Below are 24,038 nucleotides of genomic sequence, written 5' to 3'. Positions count from 1 at the left end.
GAACGACGTTCGTATACGTCGGACTATAGCACGGATACGGCCCGACGACGCGGCCGAAGGATATCGACTTTCAGGCCTTCCCAACCTCGATTGTCTTCCGCGCCGTTCTCTCGACGGTGACTATCGGACGCTGAGATCTCTCTCCGAATGGCCGAGTTCCCCCTTTTTTTTTCAAAACTGGTGCGCGGTCTCGCGCTACCCGTTACTCGATTCGAGCCCCGTCTTTTCCCTGTCCGCCTCCTCCCCCCGCGTCTCCGGCACACAATCACGATATCCTCGCGAGCGCGAGATTCCTCTGGTCATTCTTTTGCATCGTGCGTCTCTTTACGCGCCGTGCTTCTCGAATACGACCGTATCCGCCATCTGATCGATCATCGTCCCTTTCGCGCTTACCGCCAAGATCAGTGCGGACAGTTCGGAATCGGTTCTTCGTTCGATCGGTGCTGCGGCACACGTGTGTCGTCGGTTCGTTAAACGTTCGCGAAATGTGGATCTATAATATCGCCCACTTCCTCAAAAAACATCGATATTATATAGATACTAAAACTGAAGGAAACAGTTTAAGCTTTAAAATACTACAGATATAGTTACAGAATTCAGTCGTCCATTTATCTATGTCGATTAGTCTTTACGTGAAACGCTCGTCGGCTCGTCAGTTCGAGCGCGTGGCAGGTTCGTTAAACGTTGGCGCACGTGGCAACCTCTCTGCAAAACCGAGGCATCCTCCCTTCCCGCTGCGCTTCTGTAAAACCATCGTTCGCCGATCATGGATCATAAGAGTCCGAGGGTACCGACGGAGGGGGGGAGGGGGGGAATCGCTACTGCTGGTGCTTCGTTCGCCCGTGCTCGTCCGAGAGGAGGCAATAACGCGCGACGCGTGGCGTCCACGCCGCCCCCGTGCTATCCGAGGGAACCCCCCGGTGCGTTGCTAAATACCGAGTACCCCTCTTGGACGAGCGCTACCGGCGGCGGCGAGTCGCCGCCACCCCTTCACCGCCTTCGAAGTAGTCCTTATATCGTCGAGAGAAAGAGAGAGGAACCCTCGACCGTTCCAGATTAAAAGCTGTGATTATACATGGCATCAGACACCCCTCCTCCCCCCCCCGTCTTCCTCTTCTGCCTCGCATCCCGTGCACCTCTTTCCACCCCTTCGTTACGCCTGTCCTTTTTCCGCCGTCGTATTTTGAAATACGCCATCCCGCCGCTCTCTTTCTCTTCCTCTCCGGTCCGTTTTGCTCTCTCCTCGGCTCTTTCTGTTTAAATTGCGAATACCGCGCGTTCCTCTCGGCTTCTATTTAAATGTAATTTGTATCTTGCCCGAGCGCGACCATTCAACTCCTTTCTCCCAGCCCCCCGTTCCTCTCGCTTTCGATGCCGCTGCACGTGACCATAAATCTATACATATATACTTACTCACGGATTGATGACTATAATTTTTTATCATATAGCAATTCTTTTCATGCAGTAATATGAGTAATATATCATATGAGTAATATATCTTAACACACTTGTGATTGTTTGTTTTTTTTATTGTAATATAAATGGAGCACGTACCTATCTTTTTTACCATGTCGTATAATTACGATTTTTAATAATTTCGATTTTTGTTACATTGTGTCCCTACTTAATTTTTCATTTGTAGTCTTACCTTGTGCTAACCTTTCGTTACTCTTCTCTCCCTCTTCGAGACCGATAATATTCCGCCACACTGCTGGAATACGATCCACGACGTGGGGCTAGGGACCGCCACCAAGTTTCTTGGCGGTCCATGCGATAAATCAAACCGACTATGATAACTTCTGGAATAATGGCTCGCGAGATAACGATACACCGGGCGGAATCGTCTCCGTCGTCTGGAATTGGCTTGGATACTTTCGCGCCTCGTTCGCACGTTTTATGCTATTCCAGTATATCTCAAACTTTTGATTTAGAGGGTAATAATAATTGCACCTTCCACCGTTAATTACAAATTCTAGTTTAAATTACTATTTGTAATTACCGCGTTCTTCGTGAAGTAGTGGATTTGGAATATTTAATAAAAGTTCCAACATTCTAGATTTCGGATGAGTTATTTTCTTTTTATTCTTGTTTAATGACTTTTATAACTAATTTTCTTTTCTTTTATTATGTCTGTATGAAAACTTAAATCGATAAACTATTGGGCAACTTTCATATTTATAATTTTTCGTAAAATAATAAAATGAAATATAAAGATAGACGATGCAGATAGGCTGTAGTATTTGTAATCGAAAGGACGCACACGCTTGATATGATTATTCGTCCCAACGTATGAAGGTACGACATGAATATTTCGAGTTATCAGATCGAATTAACTGGGGTCCGCTAGTCTGTCACAGACGTACATAATAGAGACGTCAGCCTTTACGATCGCCTCTCTCTTTCTATCAGGCGCAGTTTTTTCGACGTCTCCGATCCTGATCCCAGCGAATTTCCCACGCGAACTGGGGCGGTGAACGAGAACCTCGCGCTGTATTGCAGAGGGTGCTGAATTTATACCAGAGATCCCCGGTATCGGCGCGTGGCGCGCCTGTTACCGCACTTTTTCGGATCTCCGAATTGGTCACGATCGTAATTGCGAATAATCGCCGAGAAATCGCGTGCCTTTCTTTTCTGCTCCAAGCAGCGTCGTGCTCCGATTGTCGCGGCGTCGATTCTAAAAGAAAAGAGGGAGATTTAGAAGCTTACATTTACTTTTGCAATCATTCCCACGTGTTTTATTTCAATGTTCTATTTCAGCTTATTATAATTTATTATACAAATTGCTTTACTCTGATATTCTTTACTTGAATAGTCTTTGATTTACAAATATTGAGGATTTTAATATAAAAATTTATTATACATATTTAATATATAATAATCGTCGACATTTGTAAATCAAAGATTATAATAAATTTATTATATATAGTATTTGTACAGTAAATTTGTATAAATTATAACAAGTATTAAATTTTTTAATATAAAAATTCTGAACAAAGTTAATAATTATATCGGTAACAAAATTCCTTTAAAAAAATGTATATTTTTTTAAGTCAAGATTATAGGAATCTTTAAAAGAATGTAATGTGATCACAAGAATTTTGTTTAAAATTGTGGTCAGGAGATAAGGTATGGTACAATCATTTTGATATACAGGAAACTCGGAACCCGTGATTTCGAGGCTCACATCCACCGATCACATCTCTTGATCGACGTGCGACCAAGAGGGGTGACTTAATGACAGGTTATGGCATTTTGCTCACTTTCGGCTCGCGCATACGTTATACGCACACGCAGAATGTCATGTCAGCACGTGCCGACATGTCCTCGTACCCCCGCAGCCGCCCCTCCATTTCAAATATCAAACACGCGCGCAGGAAGCGCAGAGATATAATGCGCGAGTAATGTGTAAGCCCCGATTAACGCGCCGTGTCAATGGAGACCATAGATTTTCACAATGCCCGTCTCCGTTCACATTCACATTCAAAGCCGATTATCGCGGATTTAATTCATCGCGGTGCTCTTCGCTTTAAAATCTCGTCGTGTCAGCGTTCGAAAATACGAGCAGGAAGAATAAATACAATTAATTTGTGTTACATTAACATTTCAAAACTTATTAACGACAGATTTAAATTTAAAAGATTTACGATGCGCTTGAGGAATCGATAAAATTTTAGGAATATGATAAAACTTTATCATATTTTATATCTTTTGCTAGAAAGACAAATTTTCCATTTCTGAATATAATGACAAGTGATAAATTTAAGAAATTGATATATCGACATTTTTTTCAATCTATTTTCACTTAACTTTTAACACAAAAAAAAGCTTCCATTAAATTAATACAGTCTATTATTTCTCGCGTTTCTTTTTTTTCTTTATTAAAGAATGGGTGCACGCCCTTTCAACGTATATTTAGGATTATCGCACTCGCGTCTGTATTTATGTCTGTCGAAGAGTATATACTCCTTTTGAATAAGTTTTATGAAGTGCTGCTGATTACGCGTGTCGAATCGCTCGGCCATTATTTCCAGGATGTTTTCGCGATAATAAAGCCGTGCAGCACGGCAGGCTCGTTCGGACCCCCAGGATAACGGAAGTAGTCTGAATGGATAGAGGAAAAGAGAGAAAGTCGTGGCACCCTTCGTGTTCTTCCGCTCTCTTCACGGTTAACACCCTCGACTCATACATACATATGAACGAGCCCGGGCAGGAAATACGCGACTACCGCGAATAAGCACTCGTAAAAATTGCAGCCGCGCTCTCCGCTTGCGTGCAGTTACTACGCGTTAGAAGATAACGCACGCGGCTATTATGTATACGTTTTCGCGCCTTAACGTCGCCCTGACATCACGGCATGGCGATTAAAAATATTGCTCGTTTGTCGAACTCTAATTTTGCAACTGACAATGAGATATAAGTATTGTATGTTCCGAACAATTGAACTTCATTGAGAGGCATACACTCGGTATGCCTCATTTAAAGAACGAATTCAAAAATTTTTTCAGATGAAAAACAAAATCAGAGATTAAATAGAGAGGAAGAGATAAATTTATTTCGCCTGATTATATTGATTATAAGATTATATTATATTTATATAGTAAACGTTTATAAATTCTTATAAGGAATATATTATATAGTTAAAATATAGATTATGTATTTTCCACTCATATTTATGAACATAGATTATATTCCTTATAAATCCTAAATCAATTCGTTTTATCTCCGGAAAGAACCGCGAGTATCGCAGAAGGGGCTATTTATTGCTATAATGGTTGCGATTTATTTCGCCAGGCAATTTTTATGCCGCGGTTTCCTGGATATACTCCACTGACTTTCGCGGCGAGAGAGATTTCCATCGCGAAGGTGTCACGTGAGAGCAATATTATGACGTCTCTATCCAGCACCCTTTTTAAGAGATCGGCCACCCTCGAGCTCTTCACGCTTCATGCTAATTTTATCGATCCGATGCCAGCTTCTTCCTCTCGCGCCGCGTTTCCAGCCCTCGCCGCGTGTCCGCCTTTGTGCGCGCACGGATGAAGGATAATATCTACGTTCCTTTTATGCTATTCGCGTATCACATCGCGCGACGCTGTATCCGTGCAAAAATGTGTCGGGAATCCCATTGTCGGCAATGAGCCAATAAAACGCCGCGAGTCCTCTCCGCTTCGCGTGTCTTTCATTATCCGTACGATCCTGTTCGGATGAAATGCCAGCGTTTAAAGCAACACTGAATTAATTTCGGCTAATAAATAGCTTCCAGTGGAGTACGTTTGTTTCTAATTTTTATATTTTGACGAATCAAGGTCCGTCTGAATCAAAAGTCCGCCTTTGTTAGCGGCCTCTCCACTCGCAACTCTGGAGCCCGTTTCATAAAAATCGGCTCCAAAAGCAAGCAAAATGTGTCATTAAAATTTAATGCAGAAGTGGGGTAGCTTATATGTGTCCAGAAGAACCTTCCACTCTCGAGATCGGTCCAAGGAGGAAGTGTCGCGTATGCAAGTGGCTCGGTAGTTTCGCAAAGCGCCTGCTTGGCTCGCCACAAAAGCGGGGCTTATTGTGGTGTCGATTTCCACGGCACAACGAATCTCCAACGAATAATAACGGGGGTGACACACGTCGTAAATATATCGCAACGATTGAGAAGCAGCCAGCACGATATTTGCGGTTTGACGTCAATCAAAAAACGGTCAAACAGCCCCGGACACTCGATGTCACGCGAGGCGCCGATTGTCCCTTGACAGGCAGCCGTCGCTCGTTGGGTTTCTGGCTTTGTCGCCAAGTGCTTCTTTGTGCGCGACAACGACTTTTTTTTCATTGTGGATCGGTTTTGACATCGGCCAACTTCACAGGCGCAGAGTCATCGAAGAACCGGCTTGGCTAATCTGGAAGATTGCGTGGATTTCCGCGCTCCGATAAGCACGTGATACAATTTGAAACCAAGAGTCTCAATATTATCGAAATGAAAAAATAACGACGTCAAATCAAGAAAAAAAACATTATGTTTTCCACTTTATGTAGGCGTTCTTCACATCTTTCTAAAATTTTGTCTTTTATTATGAAAAAAACTTCGGTCACATTTTTCCCAACTTGAATATTTTCTATAAGTAGTTTCGGTTTTAGAAAAATATGGTATAGAAGTTTGTATATCCTATTGCATTTGTAAAGGAATCAAATATAATATATGTATAGAATATTGTATTTTTTTGAAAAAAAAGATCGGACGTTTATAGTTAAATGAAGCGTAATGAAGTGTTTTCGAACCCGGCTCGTCATCTACCGGTCATCTATTCGAAATCCCCTTCTACACGTCACGGAGGTTGTTAATTCGCTGACGGAAGGCATTTGAATCTTCGGAGGTACGTGAAGGCAGGATGTTTCGGACATCGGTGGATGTTGGCGACAAGACGAGGGGTGAGTGCCGGTGACGTCTCTTTCGCGTCAGCGGCGGAGAGACACGACGAGATCGGTGCGGCGTGCGGTTGTGGTGGTGATGGTGGCCGTCGTGGGCGCCGAGGGGGATGACGCTCCCGCACCGGTGGTGGGTCCGAGATGTCAGCTCGTTTCAACGCCGTGGTACCCTGACATCGGGTCTAACAAACCCCGGGGAACGAATATCTCCTATGACCGATCCGGCATTCTGTCGCTGGTGCCGCCGCAGCCGCCACCGCCGCCGTCGTCCGGTTTATTTCTCGCGTCTCTCATCCCCCGTCTTTTGATCTGGCGCGTGCAATAAAACGCAATCAAGATGCGACGGATAATCACGAGAAATTATCTGCCGAGTGTTTCGGGACCTTCATTCCAATAACAGATTTAACGATTGACAGATTATGTTAGGAACTTTAAAAACATTTCGCAGGAGAGAATCAGAATTTTATCGATTACATCGAAAATGTCTTGAAGATAGAGTGTTAAGTTTCACAGAAGTGACTAATTTTTAGTCCGTTTTGCTTTAAGCACGTAAAATATAAAATACAAAAGAATTATTTACTCAAGATTTATAAAAAGAAATCAAGCATTGCTCTTAACCTTTAAACCACCACGTTCAAAAAAACTACAATGTCGGTCTGACAGACCGCTATTATGCTTCCGCTAATTTTAACAAAAAAATCTCGTATACAAGAGAAATAAAATATATTTAAATTATGGCAAATAAGAAAATTGTTGAAAAGTAAAGTTTCAATAGCGGTCTGTGAGACCGATATAGTGGTTTAAAGGTTAAAGTTAAAAACGCTTTATAAAAATACTTAATACTTTTATTACGTTACGAGCATTGCTCCCAAGAAATTATATTGCCGCATTCGTTTTCCAATCAAGCGAATCTCGAAAGAACTTTCGTGGACACATTAATTCCTGATACTCTTAACGACAGAGTCGGAATTGAAAAATTCGTCGTTTTACTGCGCGCTTAATACGGCGTCGCTTGCCGCGACGTGCGTGACATAATACAAGAGTGTAAGGGAATAAATTGCGAAACTATCGGCAGCAGGAGGACCTGCCGCTTTAGTTTCGTGAGAATTCTTTTACGGCTCCGTCGGGATTTATACGAGCTGTAAGTGACAGAAGCGACGAACGCAGCCCGCGGAAGAAGACAAATAAAAAGATACGAAAATAAAAAGAGCGACCCTGTCTTTAGGAGACCGTAAATTCTTCGCGCCCGTAGATATTTCATCGTGCTCGCATTCGCGTATACACACGCAAAATAGCGCAAAATAGATCGTTTAGCACGATGTTGCAAACAAAAAAAAAAGCTCGACTTTCAGCTTTGTTTTTGTTTTGCGCAAGGTACGGTTAAATAAAAAATATATATATGTCTCTGAACAAAAATCAATTAGCACGAGTGTGTGATAGAAAAATATCTCTGAAAAATAATATTCGTGATATTTCAATTTCTCTTGATGCAAAGGGGGAAAGGCAGAAAAAGAGCAAATGAGAATTGAAGAGAAATTAAAGGTTTTTAAATTGAAAAATTGTTTAATAAGAAGACTACGCAATTAAGTATGTTTGAACTAAATATATTAAATCTATTAAAAAGGACTAAATATATTCAATATATTAGAAAGGACAATTGAGGAATTAGAAAAAAATTGGGAAGAAATTAATAATATACGAAGTCTTTATATTAACTTTGCGTATAATAATTAATAAAAATAATACAGTGTAGATACGTATACGTGTACACGAAACTTGTTCTCCCGTTGAAATCCGTCGAATCTTCATATCGAACGCGATATGACATTGTGATGTTGCGCCCACTTAAGAGCCCGGTTAAGAGCGATCGCGAATTTCGGATCCGAGGATACGTGCGTAGCGAGCGTTAATCCGCGCCGCGAGCGCGCGAGTACTTACGTACTTACGCCGGCAGAAGCCAGAAGTCCCCTTGGAGTGGCGCGGAGACGGATATAATTGAAGGCGGAGGTAATTAACTCCCTCGTGCAATGCGCCGCGCCGCGCCGGCAGCCGCTCACCGCATCGTTTTAATTACCGCTCTCGTCGCATTTCATCGGGCAGAAGCGCCTCCCCGCTTCTCTCCCGGAGGATCTTCATCACTCTCCGCACACTTCGTATTTATAATAAATCCGATACCATTGGGAAGAGAAGAGAGGGAGCGAGAGGGGGAGAGAGAAAAAAAGTGTGAGAGAGAGAGAGAGCGCACTGGAACGTCGCTTGACGATCCTTCAAAGATATTCCTTTGAAAAAGAAATCTTTTCTTCATACGTTTCTTTGCTATCTAAAATTTTAGGACGAAAGAGAGAGAAGATTATATAAATTTATATTAAACGAAAGTAAAAATTAGATTAAAGAATTACGCTGTAGAAGCAAATAGCTAAACTTTATCTTTTTATTTATTTCTGACTAAACCTGTTTTTAAGAGTTTTATATTTTTTTTTCGCAAATTTACGGAATGGTTTTACTTGATTACCACTAATAATAGTAGAACACCTCAATTTCTTCATATTGATCAGTATAATAGAAAGTATTGTTTGCACGTACCTTTGCCGCAAAGTGCATTAAACGCAAGATATATCGCGTGAATCAAAGGATTAAACGCGCAGAGTTTACCTGATTATGCCAACACGCAATTAACCTGTTTTACATCGAATATGCGTTTGGATTGTAGGTGTCCTCGATCAACAGGGTACTGAGGAATCTGGCCGCGCAGAAGGAACAGAGGCAGCAGCAGCAACAGCAGCAACAAGGGGTGGGCGCCGTGGGGGTTGGCGTCGGTGCCGGCAGTCCGGCGGAGAGCGTTTACGATAAACTCAGGCTACTAAACGGACAGACCACCGGCTGGCCGCGACCCAATCCCTGGTAAAATTAATGCTCATTGGCAGACAAATTACATGCTCCTTAAAATGATTTTATACAAAAAACGTGTTCTTTAGTCGAAGACAAGGATCAACTCTTTTTCATTCTTTTCAATTCGTTTTTAATTTTTTGTCTTAATAAAATTTAAATTTAATTGTAAGAAAGATGGTTGATTATATAATAAATATCGGGATAACTTCCGTAATCAATAAAAATTTTAAGAATTTTTCCAAATTCGGAAGGAACTTTATATCTATTAAATTCGTATTTATAAATCGTATGAGTCTTTTTCTTTTCAAAAATAATTTTCTTATAATTGAATATTATTTATAGTATGCACGTGTACTTGCTAACAATAAGAACAATCGTTATATCTTAGGTATCCGTCGAGCGCGGGAAGTCCGTTTTCGTCGATACAATCTAGTTTGAGTCCGAGCCATTGTTCATCTCTGCCACCGGATCCGGCGGATATATTGCACGCGAAGAAAGGTAAGTTCACATCTGAATAATTATTACGATATTTTTCTAGTGCAGAGCTTTTTCGTGCTCGTGATCTTTCGATAACACCGTTCTCGACGAAATGAGAGATATATTCCGAAATATTCAATCGAATTACACAGTTTGTTAGGGGCATCCCGTATTTTTGGCCAAGGCTACGTTTGGCCAAGCAAGAGAGGCTTCGCCTCGCGTGCACGACGAAAGCCTTCGACAATTGTTGGCGCATGGTATTCCGGTATGCTTTCTGTGTTAAAGCGCTAGCGTGAAATGCAAATACGTGTGCGGGATGAGTGGCCACAGGCGGCAGGCGGGAGAGGTGCGTTTTAATTAATTAATCTGTCGGGCCAAACGATACTAATATCAATGTAATTCCGTCGGCGGGTCCCGCGGTTCGCCGCACGCGTGTGTGCAACGCTTTTCCGGTAATAATTTTCCGGTAACGTTTAAGCACGGCCTTCGAAGCGTGCAGGAGGGATAGAGAAACACGAAGCAAAACGGAGAGCGAACGAGAAAGAAAGAGAGAGAGACGTTTCGGGGATGGCGGGGGATTGCGCAGAAACGTGGTTGCAGTCGACCGACCAACCCACGCGAAACTACTCCGCCACCGACGGCGTATTCCTCCTCCTCCCCCTCTCTCTCTCTCTCTGTCTGCCCCCGCGCGCGTTCTCTTTGGCGGCACATCAAACGCGTGCGATTTCTTTCCCTCGCATTTTCCCGCCATCGCCACCGCTACAGCCCCGTGACGCGGGGTGCGTCAGAAGCAGCGAAGAACGGTCCCCTTAGATTTTTTTTTATTTATATCGCGACGCTTGCCCCGTCGATCTTGCTGATCGCCGACGAAAAACTTGCGATTCTCTTTGATTGTGTATATAATTTGACAAGATGTAAAGTATTTTGAAATTATTTCACCAAAGAATGCAATTAGGAAGAGAAATCTCCGCGACATTTAAGTATTTTTCGCAAACGGTTACATAAGTATCGTATACAGTTACATAATTATGATGTATCTTATTTTTTTTAGTAAAATTTCTTGAAGCAAGCTTTAATAATAGCCAATAGTAGGATTAATAAACACAATTCAATGCATAAAAAGGCAATGATAATAACAAATAATTTGCGTTTTAATTTGCACTAATTAGCCTTATGACATAAAAATCTTATATAAAGTGATTACAAATTTACAGCAGGCTGTACGTCTTACAAATCATTTATAGATCAATAAACAACAGATCCTATAAACCAACGTTAAATTTTATTATTAATTACTCTTATACAAAAACAATCTTTTACGATGTCAATTAATAATGTCGATTCCGCATAAAAATGACGTGTTATCGCGAGCGCAAGTTCTTCACAGTACAGAACATTATTTCGTATTACTTCGCGGTACAGCATATTATTTCGTATTCCGATCTTATAGAGGAGGATAGGAAGGGGGTACGCAATCAAATATGGTAACTGTTGCGAGCGTTCAACCGCATGCGGGCCCCGGGGGCCGGATTATCGATGCGTTGCTGCGGGGGTAGCGTCGTTTATAGGATAACCCGTGTCAGGAGGGTTGTTTCACCCCCGTCCTTCTCCCCCTCTCCCTTCCCGCCCTCTCGCTATCGCGTCTCTCTCTCTCTCTCTCTCCGTCTTCCCGCCGCGACGTCTCTTCCTCTTCGTCTTTCTCTCACTCGCTCCTTGGAAGTCTATCTCGCCTGCGTGTATCCTCCCTAAGTATCTCGACTGTTGTCGATGTATCGGTCGAAACGGAAGACCCAACGACGCCCCCGGCCAATCACGCAGCAGCCATCCCCCCGTTCCTCGGGAAAGCAAAGCGAAAGCAGATTACGGCGCAATCATCGCGCGGGCTGCAGGCGCCGCGCTCGTGTTCCCTCTCGTCCCGGGGCGAGGATTTTTCGATCTAGCCTGTTTCGTATAGAGCATCTTAATTCTAGGAATCTATCTAGATTAGAGATTCAGACGGACCCTAAGAATTTTTACTTTTCCTTGAAAATTTCAATTTCATCAGCGATGCTAAAACTAAGTATTTTTTCTTATAATAAACCATGTTGCTATTCACTGTCGAACATGTATATTTATATATATATATATATATATATACCTATATATATATATATATATATATATATGTATTAGCTATGAATCGATTTTTGTACGGCGACTGCAATATGATGGATTGGGATGATGAATGAATTCTAAATGTGTATTAAGTGCAGAGAGAGAGAAACGTATATAAGGAACGATTTTTCAATGTTGGATAACATCGAGAATGGAAATCATCGGTAGAACCTCGTTCTTAATGAGAGAGTTTAATAAAATCGGTTTAATAAATTGGCTACTACGCATATTAAAGCTAAACCCTTCGTTGTCGCATTATTCTAAGCACTCTCCTACGTTACGCTCTTCAAAGGGAGTTATTTAAGTCTTCAGCGGTTCTCCCGATAATGTCGATACTTTTATAACGTCGAAGGGAAAAGAACGCACTTTCTTCGCGCTTTCTATAAAGAGTCCATGCTGAAAGAAACCCAACCGGCAAGGGCACAGACATACTTTTTAATTTTTTAATGCTTTCGCGTCGGAGAGCGCCGTTGCTACATTCATTTCCTTCTCAACGGGAGATATGGAAAATAGATCAACAGAACAAATTTCCCTTGAAACAATTATAATAGCCCGAGAAAAAAGCTGTAGTTGCCTTGAAAGTGAGGGTAATTCTGTTGCTCTCGCAAACTCTTTTTAACATCATTTATTAATTGCGCAAGTAGTTACACGGAATAATATATAGCTAACGAGGGACATATCGTTATACAACATTTTCTATTTTTGCTCTTGCGATTTATTCGTGGAAATTTTCAAAAAATCTTTAAAAATATTTTTATAAGAATAATTTCTAATAATCAAATTTAATTGGAATAGCCGGCAAGTAATTAGAGGCTTTAGAATTTTCATTTAAAAGTTTTTGAAAATTGCGGTCATTGTTTTTTTCCAAAGCATCTTATACAATCTACAAGGACATTTCATTTTCATAATGGATCACGTCTTGTCTCCCACATTTCCAATAATATCGAGCGGATTGAACGTGCGCGATCGATACGCTGTTAATCCCCGGGACATTGTGCAAGAAACATTCTCCGAAATACAGTCAGTTTAGCTTAGATATCATCGTGCTGCACAGCCGTCGTCGTGTTGTCGACGTCGTCGGGTTGTCTGGTGAGTCTGATTCACAATGCATCCCGGGGTTGCATTGTACCGCGTTGCGCGAGACTAGACGACGTAGAGGCATGCAGAAGAATTTTCACCAGAGGGTGGCAAAAGAAGGGAACAGGCAGGCGGGAGAGAAAGGAGGATAAAGAAAAGAAAGAGAGAAGACAGAGGACTGGCGAGATAAAGGGAGGAGAGAGAGAGATAAGGGAGCGCGCGCGCGATGAAAGGGTCGCTCCATCGTGATCGAGGCGAAAGGGGGTTCGGGTCGTTGCAGCATTGTTTTTTCACCTCCAAACCTCCCCGCACTGGGCGTCACTGCGGGGGAAACGCGGGAACTCGAATACCTTTCTGCGATTTCAATATCGCTGATACGCGTATACCTACCGTGTACAACGCGAACGCGTTATTGGCGACGTGAGAGAGGACAATGATCGCCGGTCGTATTATTTTCGCCAATAAACGTGAAGTTCCCTTATCTTGGTGCACAATTACATGAACATTGCGTGCGAAACTCTTTCGGTATACGTATATAACGTAAAACACGAAATTTATGTATAATATAAAGCGGAAGGAGTTCAGTATCGCGCGTGTCGCGTTAAGAAAATTCCATTCGATTTACCACCGTAGTTGATGTTTCATTTTTGCAGTTCAAGATCGAGAGTCTTGATTTTGATTCCGCTTCTACGTTAATTTCCGTTCTAATTCCGCTTCCACTTCCGAAATACGAGAAGTCAATCGTGGTATATAAGATTAAAGACAGGATTCAAATCGCGAAAGCGATTGGTTCTGGATTTAATGGCACCTCGCGCATTCAATCACCCTAAGTCGCGAAAGGCGGGTTAACGCGCCCTTATCACCGGCGTCTCTGTCGCGCTCGTTCGGAGTACGAGTCTCCCTTGCGAGAGTCCCTTCTTCCCGCGGGTTTCTCCCTCGCGCTCGTCAAAGACGCGCGCGTACATTCAGTCCTCCGCATATTCCGGCCGATCTCCGCCCGAGATACAGAGGTAAAACAATATAATGGCTGCCTGCTGCGCCTGGTACCGCGGGATCGAGGGTGCACCACCGAAGGCATTATTGTCGACCTTCTTTATCTCGCGAGCCCGATCTCTCGCTCTCCATCCGTCATCCCTTTCGCTTCCTTTTCTCTTTCTCTCTCTCTCTCTCTCCCGTTTTCCTACGTTTTTCTTTGTCGAATTTTCTCCCGGGTTAGGTTATAGATACGCACCGCCGCCGCAAAACGATGCGACGACAGCTTTTATCACCGACCGGCACAATGCGGTCTCTGGTTGCCTCCCATTCTGATTGTTGCTACCGTCGTTTTCCCGCTTGTTCTTCCAACTCAAAGAGCTTGCACCGCTCTTCGTCACATTAATAATTCTTATAAAAAAACTGTATGGGATTAATCTTTTACTGTTCTCTGATGCACTTCAAATATATCGACTGAATCGAAATAAACAATTGTTAGTCACAATACAAAGAGAATGAAGTTACTAGTGTTCAATAAATACCATGGAGTGATGGCAAAAAAATAATTTATGTATATACAAAAAAAATTACACAATTATTTTAATTTAAAAGAATAATTAGCTGCAAGTCTGCAAACGTCATTTACATTAAAATCATTGTTTTTTTTTCGTCGAAGAAAAGCTGTAGAATAGATAACACATCTCCAGCAGAGATTCCACGCGCGTCGTAAAAGTTGCATTTAGCATCCGCGTGCTTACGCGTACTTCATCCTCCGCTCGGCAACTCGACCGCGGACCGGTTCCTCGCCACTTCCGGCTGCGAGTTCGGCGAAACAGCGCCTCGATCGAAAATCCCCGGACGTCGCCGACGCATTTTTACGATCGAGTTTGAAATTCGATAGACCGAAGATTTCCCGGTGTTGCCGCGGCAGCAATGCTCCAACCCGGATATATCGCGCGAGGCGTCACAGATGCACACGTTGCTCCGTTCTATTTCAGGATTCCAGTGCTCGATACCACACCCTCGCGCACGCCAGGGCATTACGTGGGTGACGTATAAACAGGAATATTTACGATGTTCCCTCTCTCTCTATCTCGCGATGATCTTGCGTGTGTGTTCAGCGTTGATGCAGCATCAGCAATGGGGCGAGGAAAGGGACAGAGGGAGATCGCGCGCGCGCGAGAGAGAAACTCTATGCATTGGATTCGCAGGTCAGTGGGTTGTCGCGTCGCGTTCGCGTCGCCTCGCCTCGCTTACGCGTCACCCGAGCCCCGATGTCACCGCGGCTCGATTTATCGCGTCCGTCAATCTACGAAGGCTGACCTCTCGTCGAGTCTCGGGTTACCTACCTACCTACCTACCTACCTACCTATCCGCATATCTATCGGCCCCGACGCGCCGCGTCAGCATGCAGGCGCGCGTCGCAACGCAACGCGCGCACCATGCAACGCGCCGCGCTCTCCCCTTTTGTCTTCCGCTTTATTTTCCCGCGAGCGAGTTACGCGCGACGCACGCTCGATAGCAACCGAGATGGTCAGCCGTTACGCACATTACGTTACGCTGTTCACAACGTGTTCTGGCTGTGATTCTCCTTTCTACAGATTTTTTTTCACGAATTGCAATTCTCTTCCCTCATACCGCTCACGTTTTTTTTTGTAATAATTTCTTCTTATTTATTGGTTCCTTAAAACTTATGATTTCATAAAATTTAGAAAAATTAAATCTATAATTTGTGGAAAATTACAGTGTAAAATATTATTTCGCTAATTTATAAGCTTGCACATCTTATTAATTAATTTTATAATATATACACCTTTAAACCACTATATCTCACTATGTCTCACAGACCGCTATTGAAACATTACTTGTAAACAATTTTCTTATTTGTCATCATTTAAATATATTTTATTTCTATTGTATACAAGATTTTTTTGTTAACCCTCACATTAAAACATAGTTTTCCTTTTCCCCATCAGCAAGTATTCAGAAAACATACATTTTTATTATAATTAACTTATAAAATTAGCGGAAGCATAATAGCGGTCTGTTAGACCGACATTGTGGTTAGTGTGATTTTTTTGGGCGTAGTGATTTAAAGGTTAATGTATTATATGTATAATATATATTTAATGTAATCGTGGCTTTTTGAAAACGTATTTTTCGATCGCATTTAATTAATTACATTTTCCGATCGATGTTTTTCGTTTACGATCTTAATTTACGCAAATCTTTATTTATACAGTATTGTGTAATACACGGTAAGCTGCCAGGAATGAATTTGCTTAAACGACGGAATGAACCATAAATTAACGCGGCGTGACGTTTAGATTCCGCTGACTAAAGGTGTGTCGATTAATAATGTACAGCGGCTCTCTATCTCTATTCCCCCTTTTCTCTCTCCCCCCCTCTCTCTCTCTCTCTTTCTCTCTCTCTCTCTCTCTCTCCCTCTCTCGTTCTCTTTCGTGTTGGTAGTGCAAATTCCTGTTGAGATTTGCGTATCGAAAACAATACGCCGATCCTCTCTCTTCTATCGCGTTCGAGATAGTATTCAGAGGTAATCCCCAGGGATCGAATCGTCATAATCCCCTTTGTGCCCGATATTTCACTGTGCAAAATCGCCGGCGCGATATCAACTTCACCGCACTCGTGGCGATACGGGAAATTTAGGCTATCGACTCGTGTCGGGCCGAAATCGCACGAAATTTTGCGGCAGAGCGCGATTTTAGGATGAAAAAAAAGGGAAATAAATTCGTCGCGCGTGTGAACGCTTTTTTTTCGTGCGCGCACCCCTTGCAGCGAGAGGGATTAACTTTCCAATGCATCGCGAATTTCTGGCTTACGTGGGAAAATGTATGGATGTTACGAGGATTTCTGCTAAGCAAAATTGCTATAGTTAAGTTACATACAGAGTGTTCAGTAATATAAGTTCAGCAAATAAAATAATTCTCTTCTTACTGAAAATTAAAATATTTTTCTATTTTATATTTAATTATTTAATCATTTCCTTTCATAGTTTCCGGAATTTTAAAAATATCTCCGTTTATGAAATTTACGATTGAGATTTCTTTAGACCTTTCCAAATTCATGATATTAAATAAAAGTGAATATTATTTTCTAAATGTTGAATATAAAGTTCTATTTCTTAAATTATTGATTACTGAAAAACCCCATCGATATCCAAAATTTCATTGAAAAATTACTGTAGCTTTTAATCCTCTAATAAAATTGCTTTGTTCGGACTGCGCCTATTAGCGCACACCCTGTATATCGTATACTAACCACACGTATCAAGGGAGAGGTAGAGAAAGCGAGGAAAAGGGCAATTGAGGGCGGGGAAGAGGGTATCTTCCCCCTTCGGTTTTGTAATTCCTGCGTATGCTGCGCGCAAATCATTCCGCTCGGACCGTTCGCGGTCTCGCCATTACGGACTTTCGACCGCACGCGGAAACCGCGATCGAGGAGAAATTCTTTCGCGATCGAACCAGTTCGCAAAACATGTAACGGAATCTGGAGATGAAATTCCTTCGAACGTGGTGAACGCGCGTTGAAACGGCCGGCGTCGCGAATTCGACGCTTCCGCTCCGATAAAAGCTCCTGCAGCTTCGAATTCTGCGCTAAAATTTGTGCAACGTCAATCCTTTGTCGCTCGCGATTGCCGTTGAGCATTGCCTTGGCACCGTTGAGACATGTGTAAAAAAAGATACTTAAATAGTTAGAACGAAGAATATAAAAAATAAGATATAAATGATATAATTAATTTCTTAAAAATACATTTAAAAATAAATATATAAATCTACATTTTCTTTGAGAATGTAGAACAGAACTCGGTACGAAAAAATCGAGAAAAAAGGAGTTGAAAATTTTTCAGTAAATCTTATGTCTTTTAAAAGTTTTGAATATTCCAAATTATATACACTTTGTATCTGGGATCGTCATCTTTCTTTTCGTCCTTTATATTTCATTCCTTATACTTCATTCGTTTACCAGTGTGTTCCTTAACGGAGGGTTAACGGAGGGTTAACGGGGTAAAGTTCCCTCTCATTTCCTCTCTTCCTTCCTTCTTTGACTCCGCTCAACCTTGCGAGCATCCGTCAACTTGCCGTCGTCTATCGTCGAGGGTGGTAATGCGTGAGAGGGTGACAAAGTGGAATAAGAACGATAAGGGCGATAGTATCCGATCTATCGATTTTAGTCTTAAGGTGTCGCGCTTACACGTCGAGGCGACGCACCTCTTTTTTTTTTATTATAGATTTTCAATGAGTCGTAAGAGACTGAATAAAGAGACGCTAATTGCGGACGCGTTTTTCTCCCCCACGTGTCGCTACGACTTCGTAGGCCTCAGCATCCGGCGGTCCGATCAGGAAAGGGATCAGGGGTGACGCCTGAGAGGGTGACAAAGTGTCTCAGCAGCCGCGAAGAGAGAGAGAGAGAGAGAGAGAGAGAGAGCGGGAAAAGGGAGGAGGAAGCGCATCAAGGCGGAGATCTCTTTCCTCGCACACTACTTCCTTCGACCCCTCGACGAGACACACGGGTAGGGTTGACTGATCTGCCTCGTAATGCCAATCGATATACACACGGAGAACCATCACCCGATGCGACACGTCGACCGACGATCTTTTAGGCAACGTTCACACGAGCGAGTACACACTCGCCCCGCTTTGTCTACGAAAGACGAGAGAAGCAACGAGAGAAGGGCTGAACTCTTCATACGTGACGAGTGTATGAATAATGCCAAGATATGCGCGACGAGTATAAAGCTCCTTTTACACGAGCGAAATCTCGTATTGGAGCACTCGCGATGAAATTCCATCGTTAATTTTAGAGGCAACGCGTTATGGACCAAACAATACTCTTTAAATTTATCATCTTAAGCCTGCGGGCTTGGCTACAGCACTTCTATATGCTTATTTATACTCGTATCTATTTCTAAAGATAAAATAGCTTCTAATTTTATAGATATAATTCTTATTATCTTATTTTCTGTATTGCAAGTTGGATAAAAAATGAGAATAGATGATATCGTTGCGAATTTTATCGCAAATTATTATTTTTCTTTCTCTTCTGTCGATCGTGTAAGACGAGCTTAAGAAGTTAGAAGGTATCTGCGTTTGGTATGAAGGGCACACCAAGCCTAAATTTCGCGTTTTCCCGTTTTCGCGGGGTTAGATGGGCGGGCACGTCATGTGAGAGATCCTGGGGTTGCGCCAAACCGCCCGCATCCTGCCCCCTCACTCTTCAAGTGAAACATCCCATATAAAAGAATCCAACCTACGATAAACGCGCCTTCGGAATTCGTTACAAGTCCCTCGGAATCAAGAGGCTCGTTCAAAGTTCTATCGCGTCTCTCGCGACGTCGAAATTTGATACAAAGATGCATTCGATTTACCGAGCATTCTTCTAAATAAACGCACATATATGCACGCATAACATTGGATATGTTTGCATATAGGTTTACGAAAATGTTAAAACCGTCAACTCGAAAGTTGACAAAATGCTATAAGTATTTATCAGACAGTAAAAGATTTAATAAATATGAAAACTTTAATTATATTTTATAAAACTACAAAAAGACACACATATGTATATATATGTATGTATGTGTAGAGAGAGAGAGAGAGAGAGAGAGAGAGAGAGAGAAAGAGCATTTCTATAAATATTTATCACAGTAAAATATTTAAAAAATATATGACTTTAATCATTTTATAAAAATATAGAATGGTGGACATATAAACAGAGAATTTCTACTCAGTAAAAAATAATAATATTTATTTAAATACTCGATGTAGAATTTTATTACAATTGCTATTTGGTTAAATTAAATGAGAAATCTCGTGTTATTAATAATAGCACTCTATTAAATTTTTATTAAATTAAAACTCATTTCAATATGTATGAAGTTAGCACCCTGCTTTATTTTGAAGAAACGGAGAATTCCCTATAGTTTATAAAAAAAGTTCTACTTAATAACAATTTTTAATTCATGAATTTTGATAGGAAATTAACATCTCATTTTTTACTTAAATTAAAAGTTGCTTAAAACACTTGTTATAAACTACAGAGAATTCTTTGTTTCTTCAAAATGAAGCGAGAACTATAATCAGAACTATTGAAATTTTTATGTTAGGGTGCTAACTTCACACACGCCTCATTTCAAATGATCAAAAGAAGAACTTGCTATTGAAAGAAAATTTGATTCGTTTGTCAGATTTCGTATAAAATAATATTACACAAATCATGGAAATGAGAGAAAAATATATCGGCTTGTGGTTATACGTAGTTGACGAACAATGAATTACGTAAGATTGTAGCTCGCCGATCAATCACCTACGGTGTTGCATAATGCCTCAACATTGCGAAGTCACTTATCGCGCTCTACCCGTCGCTTGAATTATAGTCTTTATGCGTGCTGAATTTCATATGATTCCATTTCGCGATCGACCTAATACGAACGGTCACACTCTGCTCATTTTGAGAAACAATTTTTTTTTTAATTTCTTCAGTCCGAATACCTCTTATCGCAGCAATTAACTGCAAACATTACTCTAAAGTAAAAAATATATTTGTACATGTATAATATAATTATATATTTTATCGCATTACAAAATTATAATTAATAAAATTAATAATAAACAAAATACGTATAAAGTTACGAATAAAAATATTAGTGTAAATTTAGAGTTTTTAAAGCCAAATCATTAATTTTATAGACTTATTTGATTATTATTTCAATCAACGGCCGATATACGCGATCAATTTTTCATGATTCATTTACCAGTTGGCTCCACGGACATCGTGCTCCCTTCTTTGAAATTCCTGTTAATTCAGCGATATTAATCAAAGAGCGACTTCTCTCTCGTTATAGCGCGCCTCATTGTTTTCGGTACCCCCCTTCCCGATTCAATATCGACATGCTCTGTGACGCAATGCGTTCATTCGTCGCCGCTACATGCAGGCAACGCACGCACACGCATACGCACGTGTTCACGCGTGTATTCATGGGTGTGCGTATTCCCGATATATGCAGCTTGTAAAACTACGAAGGGATACGCCGACACAAGGAATAAGGATCACAAAGGCTGACGTCGTCGCCGTCGTCGTTGTCGTTGCGATCGAGCGAAAGCAGGTGCCGACTTCGAAAGAGCCGAAAAGAGTTCGACGTGCTTGTGTCGACGGGGGATCTTCAATCACCGTCAGTGGTAGCGCGTATATAGAAGCACACACGCGTTCTTCCTCTGTGTTCCGCTACTCTTCCATTTTTTTATTGTTGTCTTTGCAACCCTCCGCGCCGCGTGGGGTCACGCGAAGAATCCTCGAGTAAAAAAAAAACAGGCTTGGAGAGCGAGAAAACTTGTAAACGGAATATCGTGAAGAATTATAGCAATAAATAGCTGTCGCAGTCAACGTCAAACCAAACTGTTCTATTGTATAACAAGTCAGAAAAAAACCTGATACCTTTAAAGTATCTGACATTAAAAAAAGCAACCTAGAACAGCAGAAGGATAGTCTTATTTCCAGGGTGTTAAGAGTAAAATTTGTGCGGACAATAATTTTCATAGTTTCGCATTTTTTTTTACTTCTATCGTGATATAAAGGAAGACAGAGAAAAAGTTATCAAAGTGAAATATTTGTCATTCATGAAATAGCGCCCAACTTTATTGCACTGCCGTGCAAAATCACGATGTGCAAATATTCTGTCGCTAACTATTTTGAACTGGCTATATCCCCGTGTTTCTTCTCTCCTGAGAGTCCTGAGAACTCGAGGAGGACATTAGCTTGGCGACGTTCCCAGAGCACCGCGGGGGCCTCCCGCTATTTTCTTAACCCGTACAAACCGACTGAACAAACGGACGGCCCGCGGTGTGTGTCCACATACACGCGAAGGTACGCACGAGTCGCCATCATCGTTTTCCCCCGTAACCGCACGAGAACCGCGAGAAAGTTACCCTCGTAGACGCGCGGATCGACGTGTACCACCACGGGGGCCCTTGGCGTGACCCCCAGCGTCTTTTCTTAGCGTTTACCCTACCCTCCCGCTCTCGCGGTCTGTCCCTCTTTGTTCTCGCTCCTTCTCCAATTCACTTTTTATTGACGTTCCCCTGCATCTCTGTCTTTTCCATCGCGGCTCTGTTCAGGTGCTCCGAAATTATTAGCGTCTCTTATGGCTGCGCTCCTGGAATCTTTGTTCGCGGATCAGCTCCAGACTATTCGCGGTCTTCTACGACTTTTTCTCTGGGAACTGCTATGCGAACAGGTGTCGATAGCGAAAGGTGTCTGTTAGAAAGATACTAGAATAATAATATAATATATGTATTAGATGGAAGTAATTTATTTGGATTATTTAATTTGTTTCAAATGTTTGCTTCACGAAAAGATTGTCCATTTTATTTTGTCATTCGAAATGATTGTTTCGGTAAAGTTGACAGCAACATTTTGCGTGAAATTAAAGAGGAGTGTAGACCTCTGCCGATAGAGATGTCGATACGTATTATGTTCTCGCTAAATTGTGTAAGTTAATCTTCCCTCTATCAACGTTTCATGTTGCTAAAACGTGCGGAACAAATTATGCGATTACCAAGAGAACTGGCAAAATATCCACTCGATACTACCAAGGCTAATCCATTTATCCATTTATACAATGTAATTGAGTGGTGAAAAAATTATGAAGATAAATTTTTCGTTTCGATAACGCGAGCCAACGGATTATCTAGGATTTTCCTTGCGGAAAAGATTGAACATAGCGAACAAATTTAATAACTTAAACATAAATCTTAATAGAACATTTCACAAGCTTTTGATAGGTCAATTTATAAATTAAAAATCGATACTTCGATATTACTTATCGAAACATTTTTTTTTTTCTCCAAATCAGTTAGAAACTTCAGATAATCAGAAGATAATCTCGCTAGTTAAGGGTTAGAAATGCGGAGAAAGATTCTCAGAATCGTGCCGGATCCAAATCGTCACGGAAAAACGAAGCATTGCGCGAAAAAAATAGCGAGAAAGAGAGGGTGACAGACGGATCGCGGGAGGGAAGGGAGGAGGAACGGCACGGCGGCAACTTCCCGAAAAATTAATATCCCGTGGGAAGGAGGGTGCACCGGCTGCTTGGCTCTCGGGGACGCTTCCGTGCTCGGCGGGGCGCAGAGGAGCGCGAAAGCGACGGATGGCGATGGGTATGGGGAAGCAGCGAATGGAAAGCCGGGAGAAACTTTGTTTTCCAAAGCGATTCCCTCGCGCTTCCGGCGGTGGAGAAGGCCAAAGGAGCGAGCAAAGGGATTAGGCACATCTCGCGAGCCAAGTTTCCCCCTCCCCCCCGCGAAGAAACTCGTCTACGTCGAGATTGCCCCGATCGCCGTCGCGCTCCTCTCGAGCACCGCGCCGATCGGCTCGGGGTGGGATTTAATTGGGCTTGACCGCTTGACCGGATTAATTAATCGGCCGATTACGCCTATCGACGAAGCCTCGGCCTCTCGGCGAGAACGTTCGTACTTCTTCGGGCTATTTACCCCAGCTGCGCTGGAGGGTATCCCTTTGTTCGCCGTCGAACGGTGGGCTGGCTAAATTCTTAAGGGTGGTTTGTTGCCGGTGGACCTTAATTAAAAGTTCCCGCCAACCTGGCTCGCATAATTACGCTCGATATGGAGTAGCTCGCGTAGGCACAGCTGGCGCAGGTTGAAGTTGCGCTTTTCATTGTTTCCAAGACGCTCCGCCAATTACTTTATACAGTCTCTTACATGATTTACTTTACACCACCAAGAAATCATGATTTTAAATATTTTTCTTACATATTTTTTTTTATGAATTCAGCGCGATATAAAATATTCCACGAGAGTGTCCATTGTAGCTGCGCGATGGAATTTTTCACAAATTCGCAGAATCTCGGAATTAATTCTCCCGTCCCAGAGGTAGATCAAGTCGCGATATCCAAATGTATGAATTGTATCGTGTGAATGTTCTACAGAGATTTTCGCATTCCTTCAAAGCTGTGGGCCACTGGCAAAGAACATCCAAGACGCCCGTCGTAGTAAAGAGAGAAGAATAGGGAGAGGTAGCGGAGTGTG

General features: G+C 42.0%; 1 protein-coding gene across 1 annotated transcript in view; it reads left to right on the top strand.

The window, feature by feature from the left end:
- LOC105456214 (paired box protein Pax-6-like) overlaps positions 1-24,038 on the top strand; it is a 59,009-nt gene that overhangs the window by 12,442 nt on the left and 22,529 nt on the right. Inside the window, exons 4-5 of the mRNA XM_011700096.1 lie at positions 9,119-9,309; positions 9,686-9,795. Of these exons, the coding sequence (XP_011698398.1) occupies positions 9,119-9,309; positions 9,686-9,795 (301 nt within the window). The remainder of the gene's footprint in view (positions 1-9,118; positions 9,310-9,685; positions 9,796-24,038) is intronic.

The sequence above is a fragment of the Wasmannia auropunctata genome, unplaced genomic scaffold (genome assembly GCF_000956235.1).
Source record: "Wasmannia auropunctata unplaced genomic scaffold, wasmannia.A_1.0 LD335737.1, whole genome shotgun sequence".
NCBI classification, from domain to species: domain Eukaryota; kingdom Metazoa; phylum Arthropoda; class Insecta; order Hymenoptera; family Formicidae; genus Wasmannia; species Wasmannia auropunctata.
The sequence above is the reverse complement of the archived record's forward strand: the minus strand, read 5'-3'. Positions and strand labels throughout refer to the sequence as shown.